We start from the raw sequence: 27564 nt of genomic DNA on the forward strand, positions 1-27564 counted from the left end.
ATCGTGTGAGACTTCCTCTCAATGACTGTGTCAACTGAGCTCTGTGAGCTATCACTGTCATTTTCATCACCACTGTAATCAGTAAAATCATCATCATCATCTGAATTGTCCTCAGTGGGACAATTACCCTGAGCTCTTCACAAATCAGGTGAAAGGTATGTTGGAATCATGACAAAACATGGATGTCGAAACATTTCACAGCGCTTGCCCTTTCTCTCACATCAAATGCAACGCAGAACAGCTCTCCTCTGGATTCTCTTATTATATATCCTCCCCTGACCCAGCTCTCTAGCTCACAATTGCCATGCCGCTTCAACTCTTTGCCCAAGTAATTTCTCCCACAGCCATTCACCCTACTACAGTACTGCTTCCTCATTCCTGCCATATATATATTCATTTCATTTCTATACTGCCTTTATCTTCCAAAGATCTCAAGGTGCTCTGGGTTGTCCTCCTTCTCCCCATCACATCCTCACAACAACCCTGTCAGCTAAGGTGCCCAGAGATGGCGACTGGCCCAAAGTCACTCATGTGAGCTTCATGGCTGTATGGGGATTCGAACCCTGCCCTCCCAGGTCCTAGTCCAACACTGTAACTGTTATGCCACAGTGCAATCCTCCTATCCCTAGAGGATGGCTGGGAGTGGTCGCCGAAACCACATGACACTGGTCCTGAAAGACCTACATTGGATCCCAGTACGTTTCTGAGCGCAATTCAAAGTGTTGATGCTGACCTTTAAAGCTCAGCCCAGTATACCTGAAGGAGTGTCTCCATCTCCATCATTCTGCACAGACACTGAGGTCCAGGGCCAAGGGCTTTCTGGTGGTTCCCTTCCTGCGAGGAATGAGGTTGCAGGGAAGCAAGCAGAGGGCTTTCTTGGTAGTGGCACCCACCCTGTGAAACGCCCTCCCGTCAGATAACTATCTGACTTTTAGAAGACATCTGAACTGTTTAGGGAAGTTTTTAATGTTTGATGTTTTATCATGTTAATATTCTGTTGGGAGCCACCCAGCGTGGCTGGGGAAACCCAGCCAGATGGGCAGGGTAGAAACAAACAAAACAAACATAGTAGTGGTAGTAGTAGTAGTAGTAGTAGTAGTAGTAGTAATAATAATAATAATAATAATAATAATAATAATAATAATAATAATAATAATAATAATGACATTTCAAGTTTCCCTTCCACATGGATGCTCAAAGAAGCTGAACTGTAACTTCGTATAGGAGCAGCTCACTTTTCCTCAGCAGTGGTGGCAGCGCAGCTGCTAAGCCAACAGCAGAAGGGTACGCGAAGGAAACAGGCAACACGATTGAGGTTCTTTTAAAAAAACTTTATTTGCTTTCAACTTCTGTGGAAAATATGTCTATGAATTAGATTTACACTCAGACATCCACCATATATTGCAAATTTCTGTTCATTCCACAGATGAGTGAGCCTGTGCCCCTCAGCTGCAACCTGATACAAGCATTTCCTAATGCACACTTATGAACACCAAATGAGTTCTAATCTCTCAGCAGGCATATGGTTATCAACGCAGTTTTACTGCAGTTTTTCCCCACGGGCTCTTTGTAAGTCACTACACCTTAGGATATTTATATACGCTTGTTATTAAGTATTTCATAACCTATCATACAGTAAAAGTGACTTACTGTAGTCTTACTTTAAGCAGCTAATATTAAAGCCTCTTCTTTCCCTCTAAATCTCAGGTTATTATTATGTACAAATCACAGCCTTTGTCTTTAGTTTTAAATTCTATACAATTCCTTTATGTTTCAGAGGTTCCTGACTCACAGATATATTAGTGCATTTCATGATTCTTCTTGAAATCATTAGTTATATACTAAAGAGGATGCATGTTATAAGAAATGTCGGGCACGTTTAACTGCGTCACAAAGAGAGAGAAAACCTTATCTTGCAATCTAATATCCTCTTATTTATGTGCCGCATCCAAGTCTAGACTTTAAGACAGAACTGAAGCTCTCGTTTTCCTTTCAAGCTTTTAAAAGAGCGAAGAAATGTGCGACTGGGGTCTCTCCAGGTATGCAGTGAGCTGCTTGCAAGTATAGTGGAGCTGAAGAATGGGGTAAGGTACTTGCCTGATTCTCCATCATGGCTCCAGATCTTATGCCCTGGGAAGATACATGAGGTGGAAAGACTGCAGCAGCAAAATGGAGGTGCACAACTGTTGATTCCCTCCCCCTTTGCCCTGTAGCGCCCCATCCCCCAGAATCTGCTGAAGGGACCTTCTGGAACAATGGGGCGGTGGGGAGAGAGAAATCACCAAAAATTGCTTCTTTCCCCAGTCTGCTGATTGAGTTTGACCATCAGGTTAAAAGCCACCACTGCATGAACTGAGCCAGAAAATAGTGAAGTAAGAAGATATTGGAGTTATGACAACTTCCGTTATCCTAACTAGGGTAATGTTACCTTCAACCACAGAGGCTCGTGCCAATTACTAATTACTCCTCTGCAACAAGTGATTTTGAAGGAACTTAAAAGATTCTCTATTAGGAAGCAACACATCAGTGACACGTTCCCATTTAACTGAAGGTGTCAAGAGTTTTGCAAAAAAGGCAAAAGTACTCTTAGTATAGGAACATACCGATTTATACCCAAACTGAATAAAGGAGGGAGAATTTTAGATTCGCCGTATTCCATTTACAATAGTAGGACGGATATCTACTGATTCCGCCTTCCGTGGTAGAAGGATCGGCACTGCTATTATCTCTTCTCTTGGCAGAACGGGAAGATATATCTATGTGAATCGGATTCTGATTTCTTTTCTTTAAAGTACAGTAGATTCAGTGCATCCCAGGTAACAAAAGTCAGAGTAAACATTCAAGGTCTGGAATGCTGATAATATACAAGTACCCATACAGTACCTTTGCAAAGCTGTTTGAGAACATGAACTTTTTCTTTTTCTTCCAGAATAAGCATATAAAAAGTTACAAGCTGGTTCACAATGACTTTCAGTATAATGTTATTAAAATACATTGATGTTAAATCAAAAAAATATTTTACTATTTACATGTACACAGTATAAACCTTAAATATAAGAATACACCTATCGTAGGAAGTTTTAAGAGAATATTAGGCAGATTGGCCCATCTTAATAGTGCAGTAGAACCATTTTTGGTCTTTACACTATGAAACTGCAGGTATTCACACCAGTAAATATAGCTAGTGCTTTAGCAGAGAATGCCCCCCCAATGGATTAAAACCTTTCATCAAAAAGTGCTGGTTTTATTTCCGCTGTATTTTACTTTGTTACCAAGCAGTTCAGGGCATTCAACTTGCTCTTCGGCGATTTGGTAGCATTTCCAAATCAGGCTGTAATTAATCTCTTCGGTAATCACACTGTCGTGTTTGTATGCTGGGTGGTTCGCAACGAACTCTCGCATCCATCGAGCGGCTGTCATTAATTCTCCTGGGGGAGAAGGAAACATCGCACAAATTCACATTTTCTTATCTACTGTGAGAATATATACCCATCCCTTTGCTTTCTGTTTTAAGAGGTAACTTACTTTGCAAAGCCATTTTATAACTGAATACAAGCTCCAAGGTGCTGTCTCAAACCATCTGCATATCCAACGCAAGGAATGCAGGTAAAGCACTCTTTGGGTTTCAATAGTAAAACACCACTTTCAGATACAGTCGCACCTCGGAAGTCGAACGGAATCCATTCCGGAAGTCCATTCGACTTCCAAAACATTCAGAAACCAAGGCGCAGCTTCTGATTGACTGCAGGAAGCTCCTGCAGCCAATCAGAAGCTACAGAACCCACGCCAGACGTTCATGTTCCAAAGAACGTTCGCAAACCGGAACACTCACTTCCGGGTTTGTGGCGCTCGTGAGCCAAAACGTTCGACTCACAAGGCGTTTGACTTCCAATATACGACTGTACATCACAAACAACTTGTAAAACAAAGTTCCACCAAGTTTCCCTATCATCATTCCCTATCATCATCCACAAAAACATTTTTTTGCATTCCTGTTTTTCTACAGAGTTTTTAAATTCCTGAAGGTTTTACTTCTATGGGGGGAAAAACTATTTAGCAAAAACAATTGGATAAAATGGAAAGGTGATTTGCAGTCAGAGTTGTAGTTAACTTTTAGGCCGCTGCAAAGAAATAGACATGCATGTGATAAAAGGAGTTGGCAAAAGAGAAGGTCATATAAAGTAAATTTAAATTAAAACCAAAGCAGGCTGCATCATGTACTATTCTACTTAGGACATTAAAAGCTTTCCGATTCAAATCCTTCCAAAAACCTGTATCACTGGTGATGCCAAGAGCGTTGCCTTACCTGATGCTCTCTTTTTAATGAGTTTCAGGTAGTTTAGAATGCTGCACCTTGTATCTACGTCCACTTCCATATTTTCAAGGTAAGAGTTCAAAATTGGAATTAATCCAGGAAATACTCCTTCCTGCAAGAGGCAGATCATAATTGAAATAAAAAGTTTTCCCCTTTAGTCGAATACTTAAAATCCACAGTTTCCTCTTCCAAGGGATTCTCAACCTGTCTTAACAGTCTAAGACAATTTTGTTCGAGACCCCATAAACTTGACCTGTCGTGGCCTTCCAGCTCCCTTCTGTCCCAGCAGACATGGCCAATGGAATAATGGGAGTTGTAGTCCAATGACATCTTAGAGGGCAAGAGGCCAAGACAAAACGAAAGACAGGCAACTCAGCCAATTAAGATCTGGGTGACCTTGGGCCAGTCACTGTCTCAACCTAACCTGCCTCTCAGGGTTGTTTCTAGTGATAAAATGGGGAGTTCCCATGTATGCCACCATGAGATTCTCAGCAGAAAGGTGGGATATAAATTTCAAAACGAATTAACAAAACTACACTGCCATATCCCGAAGGTATTTGGTTGGTCGCTGTGTAAACAGAATGCTGAACTAGATGGGGCTTTCATATGTCTGTTAAACAGCATCCTTAATCTTCTGTCCTCAGGAGTCCCAAATCCGAGATGCCTGCCTGAATGCTTTAGGCCCACAACATTACTGAAGCCTACCCCTGCCCAATCCAGAGACAGTTAAGGCCCTACATCCCATCCCTGTTCATACACCAAGATTGAAAACTCCCTGAGGGTGGGTACTGGGCTGACTGGAAGTTGCTGGACCAAGGAGCAGAGCATCAAAGGTATACACTAGGAGAGACAAGAGAAAGCTTCTACACTTCCCTGCAGTCTGTTTATGGATCTTAATATGAAGCTTCCGCCATGTTTAAAATCTAGAAGCCATCCTCACCTTTCCATTGATTATTGTATCTATGCTCATTAAGGTATACTCTTCAGAATCTGTCTCTGTACCATTTTGAGCTGGCCCACATCCGTCCACTACAGCATTGCCACCTTTTCAGAGGAAGACACGTTTTGGGGGGGCGGGGGGAGGAAAGAGAACACAGAACAGCTAGAGAAAACCGTTAGATTCATGGTCATCGTATATACTTCATTTTTCCCCCAAAATTTTTTTATTGATTTCCAAAAATTTTAAACAAACAAACATACCTCTTAATTGTACTTAATCCAATCTTAGTAACATTGTTAAGTGACTTCCTCAAATCCCCCTGGCTGAATTTCAGTGTAACAGTTTTCCAAAACTAATTTTCTCATAGAATTAACTTAATCACTGGTCATCGTATATACTTCAGGTGTCTAGTAAAGCCGACCAGCAAACAAACAAACAAACAAACAAACAAACAAACAAACAAACAAACAAACAAACAGACAGAGTCAGACAGACAGGAGCCTACCTTTAGAAATATCTTTTCTGAAATAAAACATGCCTTGCCGAACAGCATCCCGTTTCTGAGCTACTTTCATGTTCTCATCCACCTAGTGAAAGGAGACATGGGGTGGGGGGAAAGGTTATATACTAGATGGTGGTAACAAGGGAAATGCTCAGTCTAGGTCTGAGAGCCTTGGAAACTGCATTTCATAGGGTTGGCTTACACATCTGGCTTCCTAAACGCGATCATTTGCACAAGTGGCACTTGGGAAAACTTCAGGGTGAATCAGCAAGCCATCTACTTGGTCACAACTGCAGTTCCTCCGACAGCAACTACGATGAAAAATGGTTGCCACCTCACAAGCTATTCTGGGCACACGTTTGTTTATTCATGTACACAACCGTAGGGAGGAATTTAGCAATTTGAGACGACTTTGAGCTGTTCACTTACTTACTAGTTTAAATATATAGAAAGCAACTAGACATCACACACAGAGAGACATTTCCCCCTTTCACAGCTTAACATTCACATTCACACGGAACCAGAGTGCTCAGCTTGGAAGTCTGATTTCTTGCGGGAAGTTCAATGCAAAATGGGTTGGCGTGCTTTGCTAGCACCAGGTTCAGTTCCCAGCATTTCCTGTTAAAAGTATAAAGACTTCTGCTTGGGATCTTGCCAGTGAGTGCAGACAATACTGGACTAGATAGAGAAACGTCCCACCTGGTCGTAATGTGGCTTCATAATGTGCTCACCCTGTCAAGCGAGGTTTGCAAAACTATTACAGGAAACTACCAAACCCTGCAGCTTCCGGGAAGTATTAGGCATCTTTCCAGGCCAAGTGCACATCCTACAACACAGCCTAGAATTTTCTGCAAGACACAGGGTTTTTTTAGCAAAGAAGGTGATTTGGGCAAGGGTCTCCGAAAACCACAAAATCAGAATATTAGGAAAGCTAACAGAACTATACTTTGGAGTGGAACCCTACTTCTGCAACTACAGTTGTAGTTCCCAAAACTGGAGAGAGGACCACCGTGCCAACAGAGTGCCTCCACACACATTTAGGCAATTCCCTATTCTCAAGGGATCCTTCTTCGAGCACAGCCTATGCCATTTGCAAGGCCCCCCTCACACTCCAGAGAAGCCTTTTGAGGATGGAGAAAATTCAGTTGTGTGAGCTGCCTTCCGTTCATGTAACCTTGGATCCCAAACCATGAACAGAATCTTTAAAAGACTAACAAAAGCAATTTTTTAAAAAATTACAAAAAGTTGTAATACATACAAAGGGGAGCATGTGTACTTTAAGTCAATTCTCACCTCAGGTGAGAAAAAAAATTGTTTTCACAGTTTGAATACATTAGACCGAGGAAGAAAATGCTCCTCTTACCTTGGACAAAGGAATGAGAAAATCCAGTTTGTAGGAGAGAATGACTCGAGTCAGCAACACTACAAACACAACGTAGGCGGAATTTTCAAAGTCTGTTAACTGGACCTAGGGATTGAGAAATCACCAAATATAACATGGACAAGTGTGCCAGAAGAACCACTAACATGGTTGAGCAATCTGAAATCATTTTTGCTCTGTTGCTCTGAAATTCACACAACAGTGAGGAGACTGGGAATGGCCTTTGGGCTTGTGCCCTCTTCCACAATGGAGCAAAAACAGTAGACACCCCATACTTTCTTGGACACAGAATATCCCTGAGCCTGCAAGGATTCAACCCATTAGATTAAGTGGATTCTACCTTGCAGGGTGGGGGGAATCTTGCATTCAAGCAAACATGGGGCCTCTGCCCGAGTGAAGGAAATTCCAGTTAGAAGCTGGAAAGTGATGTATAGATCAGAGCTTCCCCTCACCACACAAATTCTTCCCAGGACTGCTAACTGTCTCCATTACTGTAGCATTAGCAAAGTAGTGACACACGCACTCACTTTTATTTTATATACCCAGAAGCTAACATTTGTGGAATATTATATTCTGTGGGTGGGGTGGGGGGATTAAGCCATGATATAAAAGCAGTTACCCTTCATGATTTTAAGATGTCCATACCTATTACTTGTGTTTGGACAGAGACTAGGTGCAATACCCCAGGCAGTGAAATCAAGTGGCAAGAATCACCACTGATCTGAGCGAAGCTGAACTGCACACCTTATCAAAACTGAAGACACTGGTGTTTCTTTAAAAAGACATACATGACAGATGTGAGTAGACGGTTACAAACCCTTCAACTCTATGCTTTGGACTGTAAAGTTTTCATTTGCAGTAAAGGTAAAGGGACCCCTGACCGTTAGGTCCAGTCGTGGACGACTCTGGGGTTGCAGCGCTCATCTCGCTTTACTGGCCGAGGGAGCCGGCGTACAGCTTCCGGGTCATATGGCCAGCATGACTAAGCCGCTTCTGGCAAACCAGAGCAGTGCACAGAAACGCCGTTTACCTTCCCGCCAGAGCGGTACCTATTTATCTACTTGTACTTCATGCTTTCAAACTGCTAGGTTGGCAGGAGAAGGGACTGAGCAATGAGAGCTCACCCCATCGCAGGGATTTGAACCGCCAACCTTCTGATCGGCAAGCCCTAGGCTCTGTGGTTTAACTATCAAACATGCTTCTTACTAACCTCCATTGGTCTGAACTCAACCCTCCATCCAATGTCTGAATTCGGAGGTGGTGGTTTGAATCTCATTGTCTGCCAGTTTGTTGACTGAATATTCTGCAAGAGACAATAAATACACATTAAGGCTATGACCTCTAACAGCTTCAAGAGTGGTAAACTATTATTAAACTGTTTTTGCCACACAGTGAGCACCATGATTTGAATGCAGGCCTCCCCGGTTCTAGTCTAAAATTCTAACTAGCACACCATACTGGCTTTTATTCTACCCCAATAAAAGAGCAATGATTCGAGGCTAAGATTGCATGCACATTTCTGTCGTTTTAAACTATTGATTCTTCACTAGAGTTTGATGCAGCTCTTCAGACAGGATGCTGGTTCCAGTGAGAGCACACTCTGTACTTTCACTTGCTTTTTGCCCTGTGCCAGATGAGTTATAGGAGTATCTCCAAGTCAATACTGACTTTTGCTCTGAATGCTTACCCATACATTTAGATATTTTTTGTTCACTCTGCACTTCTGCTGATAACTGATTATTTAAATTTAGACAATGGGCAAAAAAGTCTATTCTATGTTTCCAACATGGGTACACTTGTAATTTAAGAAATGCCCATGGACCACAAACTGCTGCAAATCACTTGGCTTATCTGAATGCAGCTGCATGTTGCATGCTCTACAGCAGTCCATAGTACACTAAGCAGAAAAATACAGCTTTTACCATTAGGACACTAGTGTAAGATACAACCTCAAAGTGGTCAGATTCATTTGCATCATCCAGATGTATTTTCTCTTCGAACAGAGTCAAAGGATCACGGATAAATAAATGAGCAATGTGTTGGGCCAACAGATGGTCAATGCCTATAAAAATCAAGAAATTGGGACACTTTTCAATATTAAGAAGAAAACTGGCCTGTCAAATATGATAACTAGGTGAATTCATATTTGCCTGCAGTTGCTTCACTAAGAATTATTTGAGAGGTGGAATAATCACCATAAACCTATGAGCTTTTGCGAGCATAAAGGGAATTATGGTTTGTGGCTTGTAGTGTTGCTATTTGTTGCTAATCCATTATTTCCTATTACTTAAGAACAAAATCAGTTTTCTAGATGAGGTGTGCTCTTCAGAAAATTCCTTAATAAATAGCCTACTTTATACGGCATGGTATTTCAAGCACAGCTACTGCAAAATTAATCACAAGAAGCCCTTCTTACAGATTACGTATTGTTAAGACAGAAATCAACATAAACGTCACTGTCACGCCGTTTCAAATAAACTTACCTTCCTTTACTAGCTGCTCGTAGATTTCTTTATCTACCGTCAAATCAATGTCATTGTATTTTTCACCACATTCAGAGAGATAACTGTCTATAGAATCGTATCTGGATTTATTGATTCTGTAGCGGTTGTTCTTCAACGGCTGTGTAATTTAAGAAGAAGGGGGGGAATCTAGTGAAAGTAACCATATCTAGTAATTATAAACGTTACCTGGCAATAGATACCAAAAGCAGACCCAGTTCACGCCACACTAAACAGCAAACAATGATTTCACCTGAACAAGCACTGAGTTGGTGTATGCTATTTAAAAATCGCCCCCCTTCCCCCACTCACTGCTGCACCACAAAGAGGAAACAGCCCCCAGTCTGGCATGTTCTGTTGTCTGAACCAATGCTCATGGTGTTTCTACTAAGCAACCCACAAGCCATAAGCCAAGAACAAACCTTGGTTATTGCTTGTGATCTGGACCTTTGCCAATGGATGACTTTTATCAAGACAATGAGAGTGCAACCCTGTTAATTCTGCTTGATCTCTCATCGGCTCTTGATACCATCAACAACAGCATTATCCTGAACTGTGGTTTGGTTTCAAGGGGGTGGTTTCAGAGCGTAGAAAATGGCTGCACTACTTTGTTACAAACCCTATTTAGTATCTATGGAAAATTGTTGGGAGCAGTCGTCAGCCAGCATCGTAACAGGTCAGGGATGATGGGAGCTGTAGTCCAACAGGGTCTGCAGGTCCACAAGCTCCCCATTCCTGTGCCAAAATAGCTTTTTAACCCCCCCCAAAAAACACACGTGAAACCTTTGTTAACTAGCCAACTCTGTATTAAATTTAAAACTTGATTTGAAAAGGATTTTTAAAAACAACAACTTTGTAACTAAGGCTAAATACTAGGAGTGCGCACTGACCATGCCATTTGGGTTGAATCCCAATTTGGTGCTTCATAAAGCAGTTAAAGTGACTTGAAAGACTCAGTTCAAGGGGTCCAAGTCTGTTTCATTCCCTCCCCTTCACTAACAGAAAGCTAAAAAATGGCAATAGTGTGTTTTTTCTTGTTATGGGTTTTTTGCTAAAAGGGATTATATATGTATATGTATACACACACACATACAGTGGTACCTCGGGTTAAGAACTTAATTCGTTCTGGAGGTCTGTTCTTAACCTCAAACTATTCTTAACCTGAAGCACCACTTCAACTAATGGGGCCTCCCGCTGCGCAATTTCTGTTCTCATCCTGAAGCAAAGTTCTTAACCCGAGGTACTATTTCTGGGTTAGTAGAGTCTGTAACCTGAAGCACCTGTAACTCAAGAAGCATCTGGTGTACAGTGGTACCTCAGGTTACAGACACTTCAGGTTACAGACTCTGCTAACCCAGAAATAGTGCTTCAGGTTAAGAACTTTGCTTCAGGATGAGAACAGAAATCGTGCTCTGGCGGCGCGGTGGCAGCAGGAGGCCCCATTAGCTAAAGTGGTGCTTCAGGTTAAGGACAGTTTCAGGTTAAGTACGGACCTCCAGAACGAATTAAGTACTTAACCTGAGGTACCACTGTATACCCCAATCCAGAGTGGATTATGGTCATTTTCCTGAGTGCCTGTAGTCCTTTTTTTTAAGTGTCTGGACAGCTAAGGCACCACAAAACACTTCAGAAGTCCCTGCTTTGACTCTTGCTCCTTTACAGAGATCTCCAGCAAGCCAAAAAAACTTCTCAGGCATCACGTTTTGCCCTGGCCTTTGTCCCAAGGTGATGCAAACTCTTAATACATAGCCATGCTACACAGGCTGTTATTATGATCATCGCTCAGGTCCTTGTGTGCACTTACTTCCAATCCCCTCTCCTCCCTCGTTCTGTCGTCTACGGAGGCAGATATCACTCCCCAACGGCAATCAATATCTGTCACGTAGCCTCTGTAGAAGGGAGCTGCCGCACTTAATGCCATCTAAAAGAAAAGCGTCAGGAAGTACAGAAAGCTGCTAATGTAGCACCATTTAAATCTAAAGATGTTTAGTTCCGAAACACAAGGCACCCCTCCCCCCAATTTGCCTTCAACAACAGAGAACTCTTACAATAGCACATTTGGGCTAATAAAACACATACAATTTGGAGCTTCGGTTACCGTTCTCTAATATTGTCTCCGTCTTCCTAATCTAGCATGCACTCTCTCATTCAGTGTACTACAGCTGCAAATTTATGTTCCAGGAAGAAGCATCTACAAAGGGAGTTCTCTGAGAAATATCTCATTCCATTTTTAAAAAAATGACAACTGGGTTTCGTTCTGTGTTGCCCACCAGTTGGCAAAAAGACTCTTCACCTAGCAGTACAGGGCTTTTTATCCACAGGTAAGCAAGTTGTGCAATCATACCCAGTTCCAAAGTGAGCATTTTATTGGCATAATGTAACACATTGTACACAGATTGCTTGCAAATCTCATTCCAGCATGATCGGACCACTTCTCTGAATCCCTGTGTGCTGAACCCCTCCTCCATCAGTTCTTGCAAAGTGCCCCCAAGTTGGTAGTATTCAGAAAACCTGTGCAGAGCCCTGTGCATTTTAACACTGTAAGGTTAGGGTTGGATCTGATGGGGTACATGGGCATTTGCAACAAATATTCTGTTGCCCTGCCTCCCTCTCTGATTTTTTCCCTTCAATTTTTTTTTATTATAAAATATACGAAATGCATTATAATACTTAACACAGAACATAAGATAAAGCATGATATACTAAAATAATAATTAATATATAATTTTGTTATTGACTACTGCCATTCACCACCAGTCTTCCCTTAAAGGTAAAGGTAAAGGGAACCCTGACCATTAGGTCCAGTCGTGGCCGACTCTGGGGTTGCGGCTCTCATCTCGCTTTATTGGCCGAGGGAGCCGGCGTACAGCTTCCGGGTCATGTGGCCAGCATGACTAAGCCGCTTCTGGCGAACCAGAGCAGCGCACAGAAGCGCTGTTTACCTTCCCGCCGGAGCGGTACCTATTTATCTACTTGCACTTTGACGTGCTTTCAAACTGCTAGGTTGGCAGGAGCAGGGACCGAGAAACAGGAGCTCACTCCGTCACAGGGATTCGAACCGCCGACCTTCTGATCAGCAAGTTCTAGGCTCTGTGGTTTAACTCACAGCGCCACCAGCGTCCCTTAGTCTTCCCTTACCTCTTCCTAAAACAGCGCCACTTTCCTTATATCGTTCTGTTTCCACAGTGAGGAGGCACCAGAGTTCAACTTTAAGTGCCTGTTTCACAAAAGTTGTGAAAGTAAACTAGGATTTTTCAAACTCTTATTTTACCTGAACTTCTTTGGTAAGCGCAGCAGTGACACCACTTACACGCTAGGTGGATGCCATTAACTTTTTGTAATATCTTGTTTGAAAACAAAAGTTATCCTTACTTATGAACAAAAATCTAATTAAGAGATATGACTGTTAAGGCCAATGTAACCTGAAGCCCAAAGGTTGTTCTACTCAATAGAATGCGGGCACACACACACATTTACACACGTTCAATATGTGTGTGACCGTGTATATGCGCATTGCGCCGAACCCTGAATTGACCCCACAAAGATATCACTGAAATGTCACTAAAAGGGCATTTGCAAGATTTTTCAATGGGTTTCAATTATACACAATTTCACTTGACCCACCCACACACACACAAACACACACTTGACCTGCTTTATGTTGATTTTCTTTATGAATTATATAATGTTTGGTGGAATAAAGTCTACCAATCACTCACCACGATGGGACAGATGGTCGCTAGCTGATCATAAAGGTATCTTGCTTCAGAGATGCTGCAAGCCTGGAATGTTACCTGTAGGATGATATCAAGCCAACCGCTATTAAACCAAAAGAAATAAAATATGCACGGTCACTTTAGTAAGCTGTAGAACCAACTTCCTCCTGACACCAAAGCTGCAAAAGCCCAGGCTCACTTGCACCATTTTAACCAACTGCACACCCCTTCATGCAGATATAAAGACGCAATTGTAATGGGAAATCCCAGTATGGTCTCCCAAGCAGTTCCTTGCTCATTTTCCTCCTAGGGATGGCTAGCCAGTAGGCTATACAATCACTTTACGTAAGCAGGAGCTGCAGGCTTTAATATGGAAGTTAACATTGCTTAAAAGCACTAGTAAAAATACATATATTTGCTAAAGCATTTGTTTCCGCGAGTTTACCTGAAGGCAGCAGTTGCCCATTCCAAACCCCATGGCATCCATGTAGACATGGTCAGGCTTGACTGCTCTTGCGCCTTCACCATCATCATTAGGGAATGTTTCTATGAACGGCGACGGAGTATTCTTGTCTTTAAATACTGCATTAGACAGGGTGACAAAAAGTTAAACCCGTTGCTAATGGTCCTACTTCCCTTTTTGAAAAGCAAATTATTTGCTCACTTACTTGGTACGTTTATCACTACTTTTTCTCCTCTTCTGTGTCGAATGTTTCTTGTTAAAGTACTAAAATGGAAAAGGAACCTGCTGAAATGCCATCTCAACAAAAAACAGCCTCACCCTTTTTAGTGATTAGCAGAATATTATTTTATTTTTTAAACTTAGGTGTAAACTTTTAATTTTTTTCTGGATTTTCCTTTATCTTCCTACTCAGCTAGGTTTGTATCTGAACAGCTCTGCTGCTTCAGAGGACTCCCTGGATGAAGAATCCTCTGAAGGAGAAATGTTATATTCTGCTACTATATATAGTTCGCTTTTATTTTCAGAAAGGTAACAAATTTATACCAGCCGCTCTTCAAATTTTTCAAGCCAAAGTGGCGTCCCAGCAACTTTTTGGGGATTCCAATACAGATACAAGCATATAATAGTGATTTAGATAAGATACACTCAAGTTTCTTGAGACACATCCTGGGGCTCCTCAGTTCAATCAAGTATGAGACGATGTGTGCAGAACTAGGTACACACACGATGGAATACTGGGTGTGGGCCAGCACTATAAAATACTGGTTGCATTGCCATTTCCAGCCTTCGAGTCTGATTTCTGGCTTATTTGAGGACTCTTATAAATCCAGATGGTTCCAACACTTACACAGAAAAATCAGATCTATTGGTATTGACTTGGAACTCTTATATAATTCAAGTGAGCAATACAATTATCGTAATATTAAAATCAGATTAAGGGACACTGAAAAACAAAATATTGAGTTAGCTGTAAATACAATTTGCTCCCCCAAGTTTTATGGTTTAAATACAACAGATAACAGGGTCACTTACATTTCAAAATTAGCCCGACTGAACGCTTTCCCCTCAGCTTTTGTCAAGGGCAGATATTTAAACATCCCCAGAAACTATAGACATTGCGGATGTTTTTTTGAATGTGCCAGACACGTCGAACATATTCTTTTCTACTGTCCATGGTACAACCAGCTACACAAACACGTGCTTTCCCCTTTTTTTGGGTAGTCTAACATCACGGCACAATGAAAATATCAGATTCTATCTGTCTGACATTAACCTGGAAGTAACTGCAAATTTTTATCAACAGTATCTCTCAGAGTGATGAATGCCACTATTTAGCGGGAAGAAACTCCTATGAAAATCCTCATTATGACATATTTTTACATGGCTGTTTATTTGTATATATTTTACAATTTTAGATATGGATGTTTCATGATGGCCTATATTTGTAATGCCTAATAAAGGTTTGGCAAAGTAGCAAGTAGTCATTGTTATTCTGCTACAACTACGACAGAAAGCTGTAAGAGAAAGCCAGGGGAGCAGAATTTATTTATCCTCAACTATAATCTAATGTTCTGCTGCAGCAGCAGTTGCCAGGAGGCAGCAAGCCGTCAGGGTCTTCACACGCACGCACGCACGCACACCCCCCCCCCCTGCACAGCCTCAACCAGTTTATAAATAGAGAAATTCCTCTGAGGAGAAAGGGGTGTGCAAGTCTCAACTACCTGCTCCTAATGTAAGGAACGTTCATCAGACGTCAATAAAACTGTACCAGAAGCTGGCCACAGTCAACATATACATATTCTACATATACTACTGAGCAAAGAAATTTAAACCTGAAGGAGTTTATAAGTATCAATGAGTGTACACTTTATTCAGGTGGTATTCAGAAAAAAGCAATTCCATTTGGGAAGGACGTCTGGCTGCTCAATGGTGCTGCCTCGCACGCACCTTTCCCTGCACTGCCAACCTCAAATCTCCTTCAGAACAGTTTTAGGGGGCACACAGGAAAAAGAAGTTCTGGTGTGCACCCAGAAGGAGGGCAGTACAGTACGCAGCTTGTTTTCAAAAGCACTACATCCTCCGGTTAAGTTTTGCTTTCCACCCAAAAGGGAAATACTATTCTACGATTTGCCCATCCAGAGAGAAAGGACAACTCTCTTCATTCTGAAATATACTCACCTAAACCTGGGGTGTTTGTTAATGGCTTCGTCCGGGAAGAAGAGAGACTTGGAGGCTCCTGTCTCAACAGGGGTAGGCACACACTCCGGTATCGTAAATCCTGGACAGCCCAGTCTACACATTTCAAAGCAAACCGTGAAAGGCTTTTAGAAATAATCAAAAACATATAAAAGCTGAAAATTACTACAAACACGTAAGAACAAAATGAAAAGGAAAGTAACGTAAAGACAAAATACTTCGGGGTTGGGCACAACTTTCTCACATGGACAGAAGTGGAAATAGTTACGGGTACTCTGTATAAATACACTAATCTCCAGATTAGGAAGCAGATAGAGGGCTTGAGGAAAGCCCTGTTAGATAAGTCACCAGCTGTAAGACACCCTCCTTCTGTGCAAAGAGTTGGGAGGAAGAGGCAATGGCTTTCCAGGCTTGCAAGAAACCCCGGAGGAGGACAGAGAAAGCAGGGGGAATGCCTGCTATTCCTGGGCTTCTCAAAGTGACAGCGTGTCTCACCAGGTGGCAAGGCACACTCAGCCCTGGTGGGCAGCATGCTTAACGCTGTTTCGGCCCATATTAGAAGGATGGAGACAAACCTTGGAAATGATGTCACAGTGCAAACAGCTTCGTTTTGTTTCAGCACAGAAGCAGCCTCCAGGCGTCGCTTTCTCATGTTGTCTTGCACAGTGTTAAATTCAGACATTGTCCCTCCATAGGGTTGCCCAGGGGTCCCCTCAATCATATAGCTTCCATATTCTGGCCTCCACAGAGTTGGATGGCTGTGAAGGAAACAATGGTGCATTTGAAATCTTTTTGACCGACAGCAAGGACAGCATACAACTGTGACTGTAAGTCAGTGGTGGCGAAACTTGGCCCTCCAGCTGTTTTGGGACTACAATTCCCATCATCCATGACCACTGGTCCTGTTAGCTAGGAAAGATGGGAGTTGTAGTCCCAAAACAGCTGGAGGGCCAAGTTTCGCCACCACTGCTGTAAGTCTATCATCATCAACATAATCTCTATACCACTTTATATTTTTAAGATAATAACTCAAAGCCATTTACAGCACATTTGAATCATCAAATAAAACAATCCAAAATAAAAACCATACTGAAGAAAGTCAAATATAAAGCATACAGTCAAAGCCAACATAAATTAACAGGCAACTTAAATATTATCTTAAAAGATTTCAAAATAAAACATTACAAAGGAGGTCAACTACAGAACACATATTTAACACAAGCAAAGTTAACAAAACAAAACAAATCTTTAAACATTTCGAAAGAAAACATTGCTAAATGAAGTCAAATATAAAGGACGAATATAAGAATGAATGCTTAGCTTGGAATCATGTGTTTTCTGCCATAGGCTTATGAACCTGCTCAGCCGGATCAGTTTGCCCAGAGTGGACTAAGTCTACTTTAGGTTTATAAGACCATCATCTTTATGAGAAAGAGAATTTTGGCCACCTACCCATGAAGCAGATATCTAAGCTGGGCACCAAACGGCTCCTTAAACCAGGGTTATGGTCGCCAAAACGGAATGCCTAGTTGCCATTTGGGACCAGATGGCTCGAAAGTCGTATTTTTCAATACAACATTTTGGTTCCTGAAATCCATTCAGACTGTGCAGATAAAATATCATGGACAGAATTCTACAGGATGTGTTGTTAATGTGTGAAAACAGTGAAGATACAAGGATCCCCAGGCATGCACCTCGAGATGGTGAAGACGCCAGGTGCCACATCCGGGTCACAAGTGGCTGATAGCCAGGTGCAAAGTGTGCCTGGCGAATTTTGAATGCTGCCATGAAGGTTCTTTCTACATGGGCTGAGATGTCTCTAATATTCTGGTTTTAACTCCTGCTACCCAGACCCAGGGAGGGACCTGGGTGGCGCTGTGGTTTAAACCACAGAGCCTAGGACTTGCCGATCAGAAGGTTGGCGGTTCGAATCCCCGCAACGGAGTGAGCTCCCGTTGCTCGGTCCCTGCTCCTGCCAACCTAGCAGTTCGAAAGCACGTCAAAGTGCAAGTAGGAAGGTAAACGGCGTTTCCGTGCGCTGCTCTGGTTCGCCAGAAGTGGCTTAGTCATGCTGGCCAAATGACCCGGAAGCTGTACGCCGGCTCCCTCAGCCAATAAAGCGAGATGAGCACCGCAACCCCAGAGTTGGTCACAACTGGACCTAATGGTCAGGGGTCCCTTTACCTTTACCCAGACCCAGAAGCATGTGACAAACATTTGGAGGGCCACATTGCTGTGTGTCACATGTCCCCTGTCTTCCTGGCTGACAGGCAGTGAAACCAGCCTATTGGAAGTCCCAATCATCCGAACTGAGAAATACTGCTCAGAGACATCAGCATCAACAGTATTCTGGCATGCAAAATGACAACCTGTATCAAAGCTGACCACTTTGATAAACGCTAGTTGTCACATGGCAAATAACATACAAATCACATTCTGCTTACTGCTTGGATACTGACTTAGAAAATCACCTGAACTTCAGGAAATAAGTGAACCAATTCTAAGGACAGTTGCTACTTACTTTGGGTTTACTCTTTCTCCTTTTTCTTGCAAAGTATGAAGAACGTCTCCTCCAGTTAAGGACAACTGCGCTCTCTTGTTTTTATGGTCAAAGACTACCAACATGTATTCCACCTGATGTGCAAAAACAAGAACACCACAACATTTAGCACACTAGATGAATACGGCAGGCTAGCCATCATTTGTAAACACATTGACGGTTTCATGGTAATGCTCTGTAGGTAGGAATCTCAGGTGTTTTATTGAAATTTCATTATCACAAATAAGATTACAAACCTGCAAATCCCTAAAGCCACAAGTGACAATACTCAGCAGCTGTCACTGTAGTTTTTCAGGATCCTCAAGATGTTTTCAATCGGGGTGGGGGTGGGGAATCCACCCATGACAATTTCCCTCCCAGGGGAAATAATGTGCTGTCTTCCATTCCCTTATTTGTGAAAATTCAATTTGGCACTAATGCTATTCCTTTCAGATTATTGTTTCTTTCAAAAACACACCAGAAAAAGCCTAAGAGTTGCTTCCTCATAGATGCACTAGCCTGTTACATAATCACACGGCTAAGGGAAAAGACTCATTTCAATCCCTGATGTGCTTTTACTGGTGTGAGACACACAACTGTAAATATACATACACGCACACACACACATATATAGAGCGCGCGCACGCGCGCGCATGGGAGTACAGTGGTACCTTGTGTTAAGAACTAGAGGTCCGTTCTTAACCTGAAACCGTTTTTAACCTGAGGCATGCTTTTGCTAATGGGGCCTCCTGCTGCCACCACGCTGCTGGTGCACGATTTCCATTCTTATCCTGGGGCAAAGTTCTCAACCTGGAGCAAATAATTCCTGGTGAGCGGAGTTTGTAACCCGAAGCGCCTGTAACCCGAAGTGTTTGTAACCCAAGGTACCACTGTGCAAGCGATACTGTATGTGCCACAGGTATTTCTGTTGGCCATTTCCCCTCTATTTGTACCAGAGCAATGTGCCCTAATCTGTGTCATGTGGTCTGACATAACTAAAGGATGTGCAACACATACCACAAACCAGGAAGCGGGGTTTAGATTTACTATAGAGAACTAAACCTAGAGATTACAGTATTTTGTACACAACTAAAGGGAAAAAATGTGATAGATTATAGAGAACAAAGTGTGCTTTTCTTTGAACAGTGTACCGCAAAGCAGGGCAATACTATAAAAACAGACAATTTTTAAAAAAGTGATGTTTATTATGGTTGAACCCATAATACACAAAAGGGATTCTTAACTGGACTGTTTATGTGTGCTTTTGTAGAATTCTATTATGCTTCAATTTGTTTTCCCTTGTGAATTCACAAAGGGGGGGGGGAGGCCTCTTCCTACTTCACTTTTCAAACATGTGATTCAATTTACAAATATGTGATTCAATTTACTAACATTGAAGTCCTAAACTGAGGTTTTAATTTGAAACAAATTCTCAGCCAAATGGGATTTAGTCACTATCCATGAGCTACAGATTGCAGACACAAATATGCACAATGCAGAAAGGAGAAATACTGGGGAAATAACCTAAAACATCTAATTCAAGGAATTTGCATTTTAGAAAAATTCTGACAAGTGAGGAATCTCAGGCGTTATGTGACCCAAGCAAGCTGTGATAGAGGCATCTGTTAAAGAATGACTGCACCAGTACAGAGTACATTTGCCTCTTCCCAGTCACAGCGAGTAGATGCAATCCTACAGCGCGTTTCAGTGACAGATCACAGGCATAGAAACTCACCAAGCCATGGCACTTGATTGGCCAGTCTGTTTCTATGTGTCACAGCAGGGATGGGAAAACACCTGCTAGTGGTATCAGTGGCATCCCTGTGGCAAATTCAGTATGAAGTACTGCATTGTCCAACTGAAAACACAATACACCTTTCCAAAATAAGAGTCCTTGATAACTAACTGTACACTAAGCTTTCCAAACTTCCTGCATCTTCATCTCCACCTCTAAGCTCTAAGCATGGTAACTCTGGTAGTAAGAGACTGAACTCCTAAATACTATTTGGGTATTTTTGTGTTTGTTGAGTCTGCTGGTAAGGCTACCGGCAAATTCTCAGATTCTGTCAAAGCTGTGTTTAGGGAAGAAACTTAGTGACTTTTATTTTGGGGGGAGTGGGTGGGTGGGTAGGGGAATAATATTAGAGACATGTGGAAATCGGTTGCATGCATTAACATTATTTTTCCAGTCATCTGCATATATGTATTTGTTCCACCCAGAACAATATTAGACACACAACTGCAGGTATAAAATAAATCCCGGCACCTAAAGCTTGTTACTCCAACCAACTAACAGAAAGCAAAGGGTGCAAAATCCTGTACGCAATCAGGTTATTAAATCCTTGGTCTAAGGCTGTGATCCTAGAGACTTTGCACAGATTTCAGTGCTACTTGTTTCTGAGTCAAGAGTCATAAGATTGAGCTTCAAATGTGTGAATGCTGTAGGATACCAACTGAGAACAGCATGATGCTTTGGAAGTTCTTGCATTATGTAAGCTTTGTCACAATGAGTTTTGAAAGAAGCAACAGGGAAGGCTTTGAGAAATGTGGAAATAAAGATGTGAATGTAATAGTCCACCAGGTTTTCCATAGCACACTGTGATCAGGGTTAGAAACCGAGATACAGTGGACGCTCAGGTTGTGAACATGATCCATGTGGGATGCACGTACACAACCCACAGCGGCGCGTCTGCACAAGTGCGGATTGCGATTTGGTGCTTCTGTGCATTCACAACTGCTGAACCTGTTCCGGTACTTCTGGGTTTCGGCAGGTCCGTAACCCGAAAAAACACAACCTGAAGTGTCTGTAACCCGAGGTATGACTGTATAAAACTTAGGAGCCAAATGGCATGTGCCACTATTTTTCAAATGTAAAAAAAAAATTCTGTGTATAAGACTAGGTTATTTTCTTAAAATATTGTGCTTAAAACTTGGGGTTGTGTTATACACGGATAGTGGAGAGGTGGGATAGGCGATTGGTGGCTGCTGCGAGAAGGATATTGTCCGCGGCGTATTTGCAGGTGATTGGTGGGTGCCGAAAGGTCTACTGGCTGTTGCGGCAATTAAGTGGGCGATTGGTGCTTGTGTTTGGTGAGCGTGCAGACAATTGGTGTCTTCGCCGATGTGTGTGCGATTGGCTGTTGTGTTCCTGCAGGTGAGCGATTTTTGGCAACCCCCCCCAAAAAAGGTCAACAACTCTGGGCAATCTCCCCCCATTTTCTCTATTTGGAATCCCAAAAATGTCTTATACATGGGGGCATCTTATACACTGAAAAGTACGACCATCTTTTCTGAAGTTTTAGGAGGTCTGTTCGTAATACAGTTTGGGTGTGATCAAAAAGGAGAAACACAGAGAGGTTTCCTGCTCTCTTCTGTGAAGAGAAAGTACATTATGGGCTTCCCACTGCCTGTTGAGAGCATTTCCCCTTGCTCAGAGGAAGCACCTAAACACACACAGATACGCATGAACATCAAAGCCTGCAGATTTGTGTCTCTTGGGCTCAATCCCACCAAACACCCATGCCGCACAACTCCTATTTAAACAGGGACTCATTAGGGCTCTTCCATAGGCTGGCAGATAACCATGACAAGAACAAAAGCTTCTTTGTGGAGAAATACAGTCACGTTTCTCCCTTCCCTTGGCCAAAGGAGTGGGCAATGAAGTATGTGTACCACACAACCGAAGGCTGTGCGCACGTTACTGTATTAGAACAGCAAAGGTTGTTTACTGCTGTTTCATATCACATCTGCACATCGCTGTACACACCAGAACGGTTTCATGTGTGTTCCACGTCTCCTGCTGCCTGTCCACACCAGTGGGCAAGAGAGATGTCCGCATATGGCTTATGTTTCGAAATCAAATCAAAACTGGTTTGGGGGGAAATGAATCCAAATGCGGCATTACTCAAGAAACTACAGGATAAATCTGAATTGTGCCAAATATTGTGCCTACATGGCTTCACAAATTAGTGGCAGGAGATCACTGGATGCAGACTAAAGGGGAACCTCAGTTTGCAGACTGGAAGGATGCTCCCAGGCAGGGTGTCATGAGAAGGAGCTGAAACCCCTTTCTTTGCACCAAGGTAGAATAATATGAAAGAACTTCTCCAAGGCAGAAGACCAAATGTCTCATTATCCTCTTCTTTCAGTTGTCTACTGAGGTCCTTTCCTTCGGTAAACAAACACCTCTGACAAAAGTAAAAGTGGTACAGGAGAAGTAAATGTTTGCATGCAGACCAAGGGAGCAGAGGAATATAATTAGTTGTTTTTCAACAGCAATAGAAAATTTAAGTATGTAAAAAAACTCAAAAACTCAAATCAGCATTTGTAAAATTATACTTTCTTTTCTAAGCCTGACGTAAGATTTCAAGAAAATGTTTCTAAAATTGGAAAAGGAAAATGTAAGGCATAGACAACATTACGGAAAGATGTTGTCCGCATATCTTTACTTGGAGAACAGAACATTAATTGCTGTCCTTAACTTTTCATAAAACTTGTATTTTAATACTGTCAGGGGAAGTTTACTCTTATAATTCACTTAATTTGAAATTATTTATTTACCTGCTTCCACAAAACAGGGATGCACATTTTTCTAATTATTAGTTTAAAGATTTGTATATGTGTACTGCATTTTAGTATTATTTTCATGATGTATGCACTCCTAATTTGGGACCACTTGGTGACGGACAGGTTACAAAACACCATGCATCATGTTTAAAAGCAAACACTTCTTTAAGTAATTGCGTATAACATAAAGCTTCAAGTTAGCTGCCTTTTTTCAGAATCAGAAGAAAGCGTAAGAACCTTTAAATTAATTTAAAAAGGCTGTGACTCATTTGAAGTGCCGCTCCAGAACCAAATTAGCCCAGAGGCAAAAACTCTTACTGAAGTCAGTAGGATTTGACATGCTCAACTATGGCAGAGATGTGTGTTTGTTTCTTTTTCAGACTTACGGTTCTACAAATTAAAGTTGGCCTTAGGGTACTTGTTATTTTTAAAAGAATGGATCTTACTTCTGAGTAAAAATTGTGTAAGACTGGAAAGAACAGAGCCTAGTGCAGGACGCTGAAAGGGATTGAACTTGATGGCGTTAGTGGACCCCTCTAACTTCACAAATCTCTGATTCAACTTTTAACACACAATTTAGTGTGTGCTGGACACAGTATTAATATGTAGTACACAACACACACACACACCCTATGCTAAATTAAACGATACTGTTCTACAATTGTAAATATTAACAAAATACAGAGTTTACAAACCACCAAGAGAAAACAAGAGCAACAAATATGGTTTGTTGTCAAGCAGATTCGCAGATTTAACCAAACGAAGATCTGTTTCTTCTGGTTGGTTAATTTTTATACCATAAAACCTGACAAGATTAAACTTTTACTTTGATAGTATCGAATAGCTGTCTTTCCCCCGATGAAACAAGTTAAGAGTGTACATAACATATACATACATTGCATGCAGTGTAGATAACAATATGATATGTAACTTTTCAACTTTTATTAGGGATTCGGCTCATTAGTATATAAGATAAGCTTCAAGAAACCATGCAATTCTGTGGTCTCGGGTATTAGATTTTGGGTGACGGCCAAAGCTCAGTTGTAGAGCAAATGCTTTGCATTAATAGGTTGAATCTCTGCATCTTCAGGTAGGACTGGGGGGGGGGGACCCTTCAGTCTAGAAACCTTGTGAGCTGCTGTCAAATGTAATACTGGGCTGGATGAACCAATGGTCTCACTCAGTATAAGATGTTCCTAATCTTCATGAAGGTTAAGCCTCTAAGAATGAAGCAAACCTAGGATATCCTTATAAAGGTCTTTTTCACAAGCATCAAGTGAAGATGGGAGAGGCCAAAAGTAGCTCCTAAATATCAATCCCATCTTCCCTTCTGGTGAGTTAAATTACTTATAAATATCTCATCCTCCACTTAGGAACATGTTACATTAGTTTGATTTTTTTCAATATATAAAAAACAATTAACAAAAGAGTCTTGAATGTTTTTCAACATAACAGCTTTCCACGGGCAATCATCTTCAATTTTTATAAGATACCATGGCCCTAGGCAGCGCAAGTCTGGAGATGCTTTATGAAATCCACAATGTGTGGAGCAATTATCACAGGCATGTCTGTTATAAAGTTGCATGGCAATGCCTCCCATTAATTTAAATTCTTTAGCACGCTTAGAAGAACTGCAAGGTGATGCCTTTCATAAACAACATCCATCAGCCAAAGTGCCCAATACAAAGTCGGCTGCGAAGATTAAAACTTGTCTCACATTGAACATTTTCCTCTACCTTCCTCAGATACAAATACTCACATTGGCTTGCAAATGAAAAAGAGGAAAAAAAACAGGTTGGAACCTCTAAGGATGAAAAGTGCCATAATGTTCTCAACCAGTCCAACCTACCAGATGCAGCAGAAAAGAAGCACAATGAATATTATTTCTGGGGTGGGGGGCACCTCTTACGAACAATCAACTTGTGTCTTTGGTGTTCAAATTCTTGCAAATTATTTTGCAACCGAGTTGGGAGACCAAAGACTCAAGTTCGTTGTGTCTAAGAGCTCCTGACAAATTCATATTAGAAATGTGCTGGGCTCAATGAAGCACACTTTTGTGCACCTCGAGGTTCTCCCCCAAATGCAAATCCTTGCTCAGTTGTCTGCTAAATCACCCTGGCCTACGGTAACCTTTGCAAGTTACGCAATTCACACTTCTGTATCTCAAGTATAACGCTTTCCCACCCTTCACTTCCACTTCAAGGCTATTTAAGAATTTATAATATAGAAAACCTGCCACTCATTATTAGGTCATGCTATTATTGTATTTATTTCTCTTATACAATTTACGTGCCATCATTCAGCTTTGTTTCAAGGACAATTTTCAAGAACTGCTGCTGCTGATATAGTCCAGCATCCTCTGGGCCAGCAACTAAGAAGCTGTACTTGGGGCGACCACATTGAAGCATCCCAAAGATGGAAGTGAAATCCATGCCCAGTCCAGCCCAGTGTGTATAAAGGTTTGGTTTACATATGACATTCATCTACATTCTGAACATTACGTATGTATACGGTGGTGCTTCAATGTACACTAGAACTATCTTAAGGCAGATCCAAAGAATAAACTAGTAATGCTGTGCAACTCCTCCTGACATAACTTTCGTTTCTGCTGCCTGAACTTCCAGCATTACTCAAAGAGTGCCAAAACACAAGAGCACAGAAAACTTCAGCTTTGACATCATACATTTTGGAAGAGTTATATCGGTTACACTCACTCAATTTCTAGAAAAGGTTAATGAACAAAATTCTGGAAATCATAATATTGAAAACTCTTTCTACTGCCGCCCCAAACCATTTTTGTTTGCATTTTGATAACAGAAACATGAAATGACCCAAGATAGTGAAAAGTGTAGGGAAACCTGTCTTTATCTCTTTCCCCACCTCACCTCATTCATAACACTGGTGGTATTAACTGCTGTAGCAAATATAGGCACACACTACTTCAATCATTTTAACTCGGGATAACAGGAGAGCACGGTGGCACTGGTGTAAATGAACGGATTCACACTTATAACCACCCATTGGCCCTTCTGATAGGACTAGCATATACAAACCCATTAATTAGTAAACAAGCACCACGCTTACTGAATAGTCACAATGTGGGAAGACCCAGGCACAATCTGTTACATGCATGAGGGAAGCTAAAGGGCATTTTCATAAGGGATGCTATACAAGCCTTTTAAACCACTTCTGTAACCGACTGAGAGAGACACAAGCTTTAAATCGGAAGCGCTTGTGGCTTTCCAAGGTGACACAGGTTTCACACTACTAAAAATGGTCTCAGTTGAGTGTGAACGAGCAGAATTGGGGGTGCAAGGGAACCCACGTGTGTGTGTGTGTGTGTGTGTCTTATTGGCTTGCTTTTCTTTTTACAGTGGTACCTCGGGTTACATACGTTTCAGGTCACATACACTTCAGGTTACAGACACCGCTAACCCAGAAATAGTACCTCGGGTTAAGAACTTTGCTTCGGGATGAGAACAGAAATCGTACTCCAGCGGCGCGGCGGCAGTGGGAGGCCCCATTAGCTAAAGTGGTGCTTCAGGTTAAGAACAGTTTCAGGTTAAGTACGGACCTCTGGAACAAATTAAGTACTTAACCCGAGGTACCACTGTATTATGTACCGGTATGTTGTGCTTTTCCATGTCCTGAACTGATCCAAGGGCAACAACCAAACAACCCCAAACATTCCTCTTCAGGAGCAAACCCCGTCGACGTCCAGGAAACTCGCTCCCCATACAACATGTGCACTGTGCAGGGTGCTGGGCGAGGGCAGGGCGGCCAGCGGCCTACCTGCCAAGGCTGTTGTGTTGAAGTTGAAGCAGCAGCAGCAGCAAAAGCGCGCCATGGTGGGTGGATGGAAGAAAGAAAAGAAAAAAAAGAAGGAAGGAAGGAGAGGAGAGGAAGGAGAGCAGCTTCTTGGATCCGGCCTCCAGCTCCCTCTGCCCGGCCCCCACTCACCTCGTCGCCCCACTTGAGCACGTCCTTGTGCCTCTCGCCCACCGCCCGGTAGATGTGCAGGAACTGCAGGATGCCGTGTTTGCGCACGTGCTCCGCGTGGCGCTGCGTCTTCTCCCAGCTCAGAGGGGAGCCCTGCGACAGGAGCCCCATGGCGCCTCCCCGGGGGGGGGGGGAGCGGCGCAAGGGCGCGCGGCGGGGAAAGGGAGAGCCGGCCGGGGCAGCGCCAAGGAGAAAAGCTACCTCCAGGCGGCGGCGGCGGCGGCAGGAAGGAGAAGGATCCCCCGCCGGTGGCGAAACAGGAGATCGGCGTCTGCGGCGGCGTCTGCTACTTTTCTCTTCCTCCCCGCCGCGCCTCTTTCCGCGCGAGGCTCCTGAAGGGGAAGCGCCTGTGCCGGCTGCGGACGGAGCGAGAGAGGCCAGCTGCGCGGCTCTGTGTGTGTTGTGTGTGTGTGTGTGTAGATGCAGGGAGGGGGTGGTGCTGGTGA

At 42.4% G+C, this 27564-nt stretch overlaps 1 protein-coding gene across 1 annotated transcript; it reads right to left on the bottom strand.

The window, feature by feature from the left end:
- Positions 1 to 1316: 1316 nt before the first annotated feature.
- On the bottom strand, positions 1317 to 27564 carry GCLC (glutamate-cysteine ligase catalytic subunit). Its single transcript, XM_081186990.1, has 16 exons — positions 27080 to 27564; positions 18536 to 18648; positions 16590 to 16772; positions 15997 to 16110; positions 14024 to 14082; positions 13801 to 13937; positions 13359 to 13433; positions 11444 to 11560; positions 9622 to 9760; positions 9088 to 9200; positions 8349 to 8441; positions 7121 to 7225; positions 5761 to 5842; positions 5256 to 5359; positions 4307 to 4427; positions 1317 to 3428 (listed from the first exon to the last, which is right to left on the bottom strand). Exons 1-16 carry the CDS (start codon positions 27227 to 27229, stop codon positions 3229 to 3231), a joined length of 1905 nt encoding a protein of 634 aa, XP_081043116.1. The 5' UTR covers positions 27230 to 27564; the 3' UTR covers positions 1317 to 3228.

Source organism: Podarcis bocagei (assembly GCF_964188305.1).
Source record: "Podarcis bocagei genome assembly, chromosome: 3".
In the NCBI taxonomy this organism is placed as follows: domain Eukaryota; kingdom Metazoa; phylum Chordata; class Lepidosauria; order Squamata; family Lacertidae; genus Podarcis; species Podarcis bocagei.